At 46.1% G+C, this 10,150-nt stretch overlaps 1 protein-coding gene across 5 annotated transcripts; it reads right to left on the bottom strand.

The window, feature by feature from the left end:
- Positions 1-473: 473 nt before the first annotated feature.
- On the bottom strand, positions 474-9,795 carry HAUS4 (HAUS augmin like complex subunit 4). 5 transcript variants are annotated; one of them, XM_019968360.2, is made up of 10 exons: positions 9,423-9,795; positions 7,825-7,909; positions 5,174-5,316; positions 4,951-5,082; positions 4,476-4,610; positions 2,969-3,065; positions 1,904-2,049; positions 1,508-1,638; positions 1,087-1,155; positions 474-945 (listed from the first exon to the last, which is right to left on the bottom strand). In XM_019968360.2, exons 2-10 carry the CDS (start codon positions 7,877-7,879, stop codon positions 762-764), a joined length of 1,092 nt encoding a protein of 363 aa, XP_019823919.2. In that variant the 5' UTR covers positions 7,880-7,909; positions 9,423-9,795; the 3' UTR covers positions 474-761. The 5 variants fall into 5 exon arrangements, with proteins under 5 accessions (XP_019823919.2, XP_019823920.2, XP_019823921.2 ...); XM_019968361.2 differs by having other exon boundaries at positions 9,470-9,795; XM_019968362.2 differs by having other exon boundaries at positions 9,606-9,795.
- Between the last annotated feature and the right edge of the window lie 355 nt (positions 9,796-10,150).

Here is a 10,150-nt window from a genome sequence, read left to right as displayed (position 1 = left end):
CCACCAGTCAGGGCCCTGCCTTTTTCTAAGCTAAACAGACCAGGGAACTTGGTTCCTCAGGGTAATCTTCGCCCACCCTCTGCTCTCAGAGAAAGAAGTCACCCTCAAACCACATCAGAGGGAAGCGAGAACACAAATGCCTTGTGTCCCTTCCTGTAACCTAGCTGGGTGCCCAGCAGCTTTATCATACCTGCCCCACTTAGAGCCATAGTGACAGAATAGTTTCCTATCCATCTGAGCGTCTACTACTAGTCTGGAGACGAATTCTTCAAGAGCAAGCCCAGTTTTAGTCCACTTCTGCTGTCTAAGAATGAAGCCTCTAAAACCCCACATGCCAGGCTGGCCCTTTTACCCCTCACCCTTCCAGTAAGCATTAGGGAGCCATCTCTGCATGCACTCAAGTCTCCCTCCTTATCCATATAGACTTTGATGTTCTTTTTCTATCTTTGTCCAAACAAAAATGACTAAAGTCCTAAGGTACAACATCACCACTTTATTTAGGAGATAATCAAATAGGATACAGGGCTGACACAAATCACTGTACATAAAATGATACAAATCTGTTACATTTTCTAGAAGAGACTCAGTCCTTATAAACAAGGAAGAAAAACCAGAAGAGTGCCTAAAGGACTATAGTGTTTTGGACAAGGGTCCCCACACGCCCTTGAGTGAAGGTGGCCTCTGGTGGAGGTGGTCCTTTCAGTAGGAAGACAAGCAGATGGTTCCTCTGCAGAAGCCAAGCCTCCTGGCCCCACCCACCCTCAGCGGCAGGCCTTGTTGAACTCCTGGAGGGTCCAGCGTTTGTTCTCAGTCGCCTGCTTGAGTTGGGTGTACTCTTTCACCAGTTTGTCAAACTCCTCCCCGAGGACCTCATAGGTGTTCAGGACCTGTCGGGACTTCTCCATGTCCTGCTCTTGTAGGCGAATGGCCCCCTCCAAACGGTCCCTAAGAACCCAGGCACAAGAGATACAATATAAGGATCTGGCTCCTCAGAAAATACACAAAACTGGGAAGGCACAAAAATGAATGAGTCTGGAGGGTATGGGGTGTGTGGAAGAGCTGTATCAGGCTTTTGGGAGTTCTCACCTAATGAGACGATGAACTTCCACTTTCTCAGCGGTGTAAGTGTCAGACAAAATCTTTAGCTCTTCCATCCTGACCAGGGGAGGAAAGAAATGTCAAGCTGAGGATCCTAGACAGCAGCAGACTTAGGAATGGGACACAGGACCTGCCCATGGTCAACGTATGGGTTGAGCAGTGACAAGCAGTCATTCCAAATTCCTGAGCAATTTAGCTCACAGCAAAGCACCTATTTCAGAAGGCTTTAAAATGAAAGACCCAAGAATGCTGACAGCTTTAGATTAATCCAAAGGCTAACAGGGCTATGTGACATTTACTGCATACCCACAGGGTGTCAGGCACGGCAGGGAGGAAAGCGATGAGGGAGAGGGTTGGAGGGGTGGGGTGTGAGACGGAGTCTCTCAGATCCACAGGGGTCACAGCTCACCGCAGCTTAAGGATCATGGCGCTGCACTTGATCTCCAGGTACTGGGCATTGATGCGGTCCAGCTCAGACTGAGTCTTCAGCCGGTGCTCCTGAAGAAGCCTCTGCAGCAAGGCCAGGCAGCGGAGTAGCACCTGAGCCCCCAGGAGGCAGGAGGAAGAGGGCAGCCACAAAAGACAGCAGAAAAGAAGGCAGATCAGAAATCCCTGGCTTAGGAATTCCCTGACGGTCCAGTGATTAAGACTCTGTGCTCCTACTGCAGAGGACACGGGTTCGATGCCTGGTTGAGGAAGATCCATATGCCACTCGGTATGACCAAAAAAAATCCCTGGCTTCCCTAGAGGGGCCCCTGGGGTCAGGGTAGAAGAGAAGGGAGGCTGCCCCACTGCCCTGCCAGACCTGGGAGTAGGTGGCACTCTTCTTCTCCAGCAGTACCATCTGCTCCTCCTGCTGGCTCTTGGCAGCCTGGCACTGCTGCTTCTCACCTGCCAGAACCTCGGCGAGGTTCCACACCTTTGCTGCTTTCAGGGTTTCACTGTCCAAATCTGGGCAAAGAAACAGAATGCTGGATGGGAAAACCCTAACTGCTCCTGCCTTTTGAAAGCCATGTCTCAGTACCCCTCTCCTACATCCAGCCCTACAGATTCTGTTTTCCTTACAGGTTTTCTTCTGATGGCCTGATAAAAACAGCCCAGTTCTCATAATTAAGTTCTCTCCATCTGCCTGAAATGCAGGAGACTGGGGTTCAATCCTTGGGTCAGGAAGATCCCCTGGAGAAGGGTATTCTTGCCTGAAGAACTCAATGGACAGAGGAGCCTGGCGGTCACAAAGAGCCGCAAACAACTGAGTGACTTCACTTTCACTCTCACTCTGAATTCCAGATGTGGCCCTTGATTCTTTTTTTTTTTTTTAACCCTTGATTCTTAAATCACAGAAATAAAGACAAAACAAGAGGCTTCCCTGGTGGCTCAGTGGTAAAGAATCTGTCTGCCAATTCAGGAGATGTGGGTTCCATCCCTGGGTGGGGAAGGTCCCCTGGAGAAGGAAATGGCAACCCACTCCAGTATCCTTGCCTGAGAAGTGGACAGAAGTGGACAGAGGAGAAGTGGACAGGTAGGCAACAGTCCTTGGGGTTGCAAAGAGTCAGACACGACTTAGCAACTTAACAACAAAGACAAGGTGGACACCTATTAGCCTGAACCTTCCTCCCTATTTCATTCTGATTCTCTTAAGAAGAACTCATCCTTCCGTGTGGCAAGAGGACACTGCCACTCAGCACTGGCCAAACGAAGGGAATCCACACAAAATTCCTCACTCTTATTCTACCAGCAAGGGAACAAAAAAGTAAGCATTTCCAATGCTTCCCAGCTTCTGTCCCAAATCTAAAACTCAACACATTATTCTCAAAAGAGCAGCCCAGGAACCCTGAAGGCCAGCCGTGAACAGGACACAGCCAGCACGCACCTGAACTGGGATTGTGGTAGCAGAGCACAGTGAAGCATTTCTTCTTGAGTTGCTCCTCCACTTCCAGTGGGAGCCGGGCTCTCATATATACAAAATCCTGCAGCCACAGAAGAGAAGGGGGAGATGCAGACAGACAGCCGGAACTTGGAAGATCCAGTCAATGAATACGTGATGATAACAATCTCAGTGATAACCAAAGAAAATGCATCGAGGGACTTCCCTGGTGGTCCAGTGGCTAAGACTCCGTGCTCCCAGTGCAGGGGGTCTGGGTTCAATCCCTGGTCAGGGAACTAGATCCCACATGCTGCAACTAAAGATCTTGCATGCCTCAACTAAGAATGGGCACAGTCAAATAAATAAATAAAATTTAAAAAAAAAAAAAAGAAAATGCATCGAGAGTCATCAGGGAGATTTAATTTCAAGTCACCAGGGAGATTAATGTTAGCAAAGACTACAGTGGCTGTCAAGATCCCATGCTGATGAAAATGTGGGGACCTAGGGCACTGGAAGCGCCTCTCTGCAGTTTGCCAATATGTACCAGTGTGTTCTATGTGTGTGGCCTGTGACCTGGCAATCCCACTTTAAGGACTAACACTTGAGAAATAATCATACAAAGACACATATGAACTAGTACATTCCTATCATAGTGTTTCTACTAGCAAAAATGTGGAGACAACCTTAAATTAATATCCATCAATTAGGGTGAGCAAATTGTGCTACATATATACAATGAAATCCATCTGTGATTAAAACTGGTGATATACAATAAGGACACGAGCACTAACTATATGCCTGGATACTGTGCAAAGAGTGCTTTAGGAAGGGGAGAGGAATAAATTAGGATCTTGGGACTATCATATACATACTACTATATATAAAATACATTACCAACAAGGACCTACATATGGCCCAAGGAACTCCAATATTTTATAATAACCCTTAAAGGAAAAGAATCTGAGAAAGAATTGATATATAAGGCTTAACTGAATCACTTTTCTGCACACCTGAAACTAACACATTATAAATCAACTATACTTCAATTAAAAAGAAAAAATACGAGTGCCTTAGAGGATATCATCTTGTTTAGAGTAACTTGAAAAGTAATATATATTTGAAAATAACCATATACTTGAAAATAAGTCCAAAATATATTGAGTGAAAACAGATTATATTCTATATATGCACAGGAGGTATAATACCATTTATTCGGTTAGCCAAAAAGTTTGTTCAGGTTTTTCCGCAACATCTCATGGAGAAACCCAAATGAACTTTTCGGCCAACCCAATATTTCAAGTTATATATACTAATACTGCATTTATTTCTAGACTTAGTATTTCAGCTCTTACTTTCTTCCTTGTAATGTTTTTCTTTCTTATTTACTTAAGTTCTACCACCATGAACAAGTGTCATTCTCACAGAAAGTTTAACCACGAAATGTTTCAATACATGGGAGAATTTAAGCCATTTCCCTTCTTTGGTCCCAACATCTGTCCCCCCAGCCTCTGACCTCTGAGGGTGGCATGAGCTCCAGAAGGTCCGCCTTCTCCAGCCCTAGCAGTGGGGGCACCTCCCTCTCCTGGCTGGGACCTAAGAGCCGTGTCAGCTCAGTCACGAGTAGCCGCTGTTCAAGGGTCTCGTGAAACTGGGAGAGAGAATAAAAAGCAAAAAAGAATTTACTATAAAACTTTCCCCATTCCACCTCCTCCACCCTCACAAGCAGTTCTTCACATATCTTCAAAGTCCTCAAACATGTCATCCCCTTTGGCAACTTTCTAGCTGCCAGTGCTTTCTCCTGTCAATCCTCCTTTTCAAAACCCTGACAACACACTCACCTCTTTCCCCATAACTACAGTCCCTGTCTTTCTTGATACCCGTTACTCAAAACTCCTATTTCCCCCATATCATAGAATCAAAGGAAGCCACAGCTGTGCCCGTCATTCCTACAGCTGCTCCCAGCGCTCACTTCCTGCTTCCTGCCTCACCTTTCTGTCCTCAGAAGTTAAATCTGCATCTTGTGTCTTCACATAGTAGTCCACAAGTAGCTCTTGAATGACTCTCTGTAAAATCTCAGACCTTAACCATGTTGTCTTATGCAGTCGAACGTCCTTCCACGCCTGGAAAACCGAAAAAATCCCAGGTGGGAGCCCCTCTCTCTCAGATGATTTTTTTCTTCCTCCCAGTCAGCCCTTCTCCCAGTGCCCTTACCTGAGCCTGCTCCTTTGCCAGCGTGAGGCTTAAACCACTCTCGTCCACGTGTTGTGAGAGACTCAGCAGTAGTTGGCTGAAGTGTGGGTTCTGTAACAGGTCCTCTTCGCTCAGGTTACAAGGAGGAAGCTGTTTGCTGCACACTTAATGAGACGTCCCCCATCGGGACCAAAAAGCAAAGACGGTAGTATGGATTCAATTTATATAATCGAGCATAAGATGTGGGAAGGTAAGGGTCAGTAGCTCAGTCATGTCCATGTTCAGTGGACATACTCATGCTCAGTCATGAGGATTCTTTGCGACCTCATGGACTATAACCCGCCAGGCTCCTCTGTCCATGGAATTTCCCAAGCAAGAATACTGGAGTGGGCTGCCATTGCCTACTCCAGGGGGTTCTCCAAACCCAGAGTTCAAAGCAGCATCTCCCTAGGCTTCTGCATTGGCAGGCAGATTCTTTACCACTGAGCCACCTGGGAAGTCCCCATAATTGAGCATAACTCTCAGCTTAATATTCACTTCCAAAAAACCCTTAGGTTTTTGATAGGGAAGTTTTCTAAATCAAATGAAAATTTTTTTTTAAAAATAGAGAATTCACTGGCAGTCCAATGGTTAGAACTTCATCCTTTCACTGCCAAGGGCCTGGGGTTCAATCCCTGGTCAAGGAACTAAGATCCCTCAAGCCTTGTGGCACAAGTAAAAAATTTAAAAATCCACAAATAAACTAAAGGCAGTTCTCAAAGTAACAAGCATTTATATTATATACAAGGACGTTAACCAAGAATTAGAGAACAAGCCTTAAAAAAAGCTAAGAGCCTAGAAAATGGAAATACAGTTGGAAAATATTAGACAAAGAGAATCAAGAATAAGGGACTCTTTGGTAGGACTCATCACACTACCTAAAATGCCTCATTCACACATAATAACTAGAGTTTTGGGGGACGGAAAAAAAACAACACATGTACAGTTCCAACTTGGGATGTGATCTCTGGTTGCATAAGCAAGACTGAGAGAGGGTATATTCTTAAGAATAAATTAAAAAATTAACTAACTAAATTCTCCTTACTGTAAATAGACTGAGTACCCCATGTGGATGCAGAACAGTACACGCATGAGAAAAAGTGCAAGAAGCCAGGTTGTTGTTCAGCTGCTAAGTCATGTCTGACTCTTTATGACCCCGTGGACTGCAACACGCCAGGCTCCTCTGTCCTCCACTATCTCCCAGAGTTTTCTCAAATTCATGTCTATTGAATCAGTGATGCTATCTAACCATCTCATTCTCTGCCACCCCCTTCTCCCTTTGCCTTCAATCTTTCCCAGCATCAGGGTCTTTGAGTCGGCTCTTCACATCAGATGGCCAAAGTATTGGAGCTTCAGCAACAGTCCTTCCCGTGAATATTCAGGGTTGATTTCCTTTAGGATTGACTGGTTTGATCTCCATGCAGTCCAAGGGATTCTCAAGAGTCTTCTCTAGTACCACAATTTGAAAGCATCAATTATTTGGCTCTCAGCCCTCTTTATGGTCCAACTCTCACATCTATACATGACTACTGGACAAACCAGTAGCTTGACTAATAGCTTTGACTAGATGGACCTTTGTCAGCAAAGTGATGTCTCTACTTTTTAATATGTTGTCTAAGTTTATCATAGCCAGATTCCATATGCTCAAGGGGCTTTTTTTTCCATCTGTTTTCCCACATGCTTTCTGCTGGGGTCTTCTATTTTACTTTCACATACCAAACACATTTTAATTCTCTGGACCATCATACCAAAGTCCTTTTAGAAAATTAAAAGTCTCTTTTTTTTCTCCCAAGGCATTAAAAAATCAATATGGAAATGGTTAAAATATAGAAGATTTACGTTTTCAAAGGACTCAAGATACAGAAAACATCTTCAATAGGCAAAGAATTCAAATATGGAAGGATTCTGAGACTTTAGAGGGTAAGATATGAGAAAATTCAAGATACAGCTTTCAAAAGTTCACTGGCCACCCATGTCATCAGGATATGCTTGCCAACACAGCATGGGAACATCTTGAAATTTCAGTCTATTGCACTAGCAGGTACTGAACAGGCGTTTGTATAATCTGTCTTTCAATAAGAGTGTTTAAGAATCTTCAAGGATTCTAGTTTCCCTAGGAACTTATGCTTCTGTGAGAGAAACCGTACTGGTGAACATTATAAATCCTTTTTATTTTTTTGGCCACACCTCAAGACATCTTATTTCCCCAACCAGGGGTTGAACACAGGCCACAGCAGTGAAAGTGCCAAGTCCTAACCACTGAACCACCAAGGAATTTCCCCTTTTTATTATAGAAGACAATACCCTAGATAACACCATTTTGGGACTTCCCTGGTGGTCCAATGGTTACCAATCTGCCTGCCAATGCAGTGGCCATGGGTTCAATCCCCGGTCTGGGAAGATTCCACATGCCACAGGGCAACTAAGCCATGGGCCACAGCTACTGAAGCCTGCGTGCCCTAGAGCCTGTGTTCTGCAGCAAGAGAGGCCACCGCAATGAGAAGTCCTTGCACCCCAACTAGAGAAAGACCACGTGCAGCAATGAGGATCCAGCACAGCCGAAATTAATTAGTTACTTAAAAAAAGACCTCTCTGGATAATTCTTCAAACCTCTTGCAAATGACTGCCCTTACCTTGTTGTAGCATTTCCATCCCTTCTCCAGGCGAGCAGAAATCGCCGGATGCCATCTGCTTTTCTGGTGATTCTTATCTGTTCAACTGAGTTAAAAGAAAGCAAAAAGATATATAAACTGGCTTGGCTGCCCCAGAGAGACAACTACCTTGGGTTCAAATTTCTGTTGTCTACAAGCTGGGGAGGAGGAACACCTCTTACAGGGAAGTACTATATCACACATCCTGGGTCCTGTCTGAAAAGAAGCCTCCTTGGGAAAGAAAACTTTCCAATTCACTAAACAGAAGGATGCCCCCCCCCACCCCCCTACTATTATGTCTAAGGTTAAAACTGAGCCGCTGCTTTCTAGCTATGAGTGAGCTGGGGAAGGGGAGGGGGGAGAAATCCGTCTGTTTTTTCCTCCAAATAACTCAGCTATCAAATTCCACAAGAGTTACTTGTGCTTCTTTAACTTGTCCTTTCATCTGAGATCTGTTGGTAGCTTTTGATCATTAGCTCTAGAAACATCCTTCAGGAGTGACACATCATTCCACACTTGAACGAAAACAACTGGTTTTCACATAACAGCATTAGGAAAGAGCACCCGGAGGAAAGAGCAAGACAGGAAGACTGACAGGGAGGTCAGTGCCAGGAGAGGAACGCAAAGGTGTGTTCATGTGGCTGAGGCCTGGACACGTGAGCCCTCAGCCCTGAGTGTTTAGTCAGAACCCCGAGTACACTGAAAAGAATGCCAGCTACACAAAGAGGAGGTAAGGATGGGCACAGTTTAGACTCTAGAGCCAAAACTTTTCCCTTGACATTATTCCCGCCACCCCCCCCCCCCCCCGTTTTTCTTTTTTGCTCCAACCCCCCTCTCTGTAACGTATCAAACTCTTAAAAGAGCAGCTGAGCCTCCCAAAACATAACAGACATAGGTTATTAGGATTTAACACTTCATGTTCACAGAACATTTGGTTTACTTCCTGGTTTTATGAGTAACATCAAAGTAACTACTCATTTGTTTTGTAACATGGTCTAGAGGGGGACGCAGCTGAGTCGGAATACTTAGACTTAATTTGCAGCTCAGCCTAGTTGCCTCTGTGTGAATTTAAGGGAAAAGCTTTTTTGTGCCAAACTTTTTCCCACCTGCAAAACTGAGATAACGACTCCTGCCTTGGATGAGACATTAAGAATTAATAACACAATCGACTTGTCAACAAAAGGCACTACTTAGTTAAGCTCAGTGTTTTAGCGATTCTGTTTATCAAGGATCTAAGCCTGCAAATAAATTCTTCAGGCGCAAACTTCGCTCACGGAAATGAGGACCAACCCAAATTTCAAAAAAGTCAGCTGTTCTTCCCTCCCTAGGGGAACTGCTCTCTTGGGGTATTTAGGGTGATTTTCTTTACCCTTTTAAAAGTCTTACAGGGCGTGAACGGTGGGGGCAATCAGGCTCGATTCTCCACCCTTTGCACTCAGACGTGTTAAAACGCTCCTACAAGGACCCAAGCATTTAAATGTTCTGACTCAGGCGTCTTTTAAATTCTTAGAGCTGTCTTTACACGCTGCACTGAACGTTAAATTGATTTTACAGGTATTTTCACAAGATGTGACCCTTACAGGGCCCGAGATGAATCAAAATGCGAAGCGGGCTCTCCGGCGCCTACTTTCCTTCCGTCTGGGTAGCCAAGGATTCCCAAGGGCGAGGGCGGTCTCGGCGGCCGGAGACCGAGGACTGGCCGGCTTGACTCTCCCAGAGCTCCTTCTCCCCGCAGCGCCACCCGCTGACCCTCCGGAGCAAACCTGCACAGCAAGGGGCAGCTGAAGCTCCCGAGGCGGGGCCAAGGGGGCTGAGGCGGGCAGGTGGGCAGCCGGTGGCCGCAACACTGGACCGCCGCCCGCGCCCGGTCTCCGAAACCTCTCGATCCGGCCGGGCGCTGGGGCTGGGGGAAGCTAGGCCTGGGCAGCCAGCGCGGGAGGTCGGGGGAGGGGAAAAGGCCCAAACGCCCAAGAGGCCGCGTGGGAGGGAGGGGCGGCGCCACGCTCAAGGCGGGAACGGCAGGCTCCGCCTCCAGCTGGGCGCGCGCCCTTCGTCCTCCAACGGCCAGAGGACTGGGTGTTTGGAGTCCGGACTGGGAAAGGGAGTCATCGTAGGCAGACTTCTTTGCCCTTTCTCCAAGGCACCTCCCCCACGTTGAGGGAAAATGTTGAGAAGATGGTAATAATTGCCAGCTTTTACTGAGGGCCCACAATGAGTCAGACTACGCTAAATGTTTTACTTGCCTTGCCCTGCCCCGTTTAGTTCTTGTGACCTACGAGGAAGTCACTATCATACCCATTTTACAGAG

The sequence above is a fragment of the Bos indicus genome, chromosome 10 (assembly GCF_029378745.1).
Source record: "Bos indicus isolate NIAB-ARS_2022 breed Sahiwal x Tharparkar chromosome 10, NIAB-ARS_B.indTharparkar_mat_pri_1.0, whole genome shotgun sequence".
Classification (NCBI taxonomy): domain Eukaryota; kingdom Metazoa; phylum Chordata; class Mammalia; order Artiodactyla; family Bovidae; genus Bos; species Bos indicus.
This window is presented reverse-complemented; position numbering and strand designations above follow the sequence as displayed.

Excerpts from the sequence above, each read along its gene's own strand:
- HAUS4 (XM_019968360.2), bottom strand. The coding sequence starts at position 7,879 with ATGGCATCCGGCGATTTCTGCTCGCCTGGAGAAGGGATGGAAATGCTA. Across the intron at positions 4,611-4,950 it reads TAACTTCTGAGGACAGAAAG|TTTCACGAGACCCTTGAACA; the intron begins GTGAGGCAGGAA and ends TCTCTCTCCCAG. Across the intron at positions 3,066-4,475 it reads AGCTCATGCCACCCTCAGAG|GATTTTGTATATATGAGAGC; the intron begins GTCAGAGGCTGG and ends CTGTGGCTGCAG.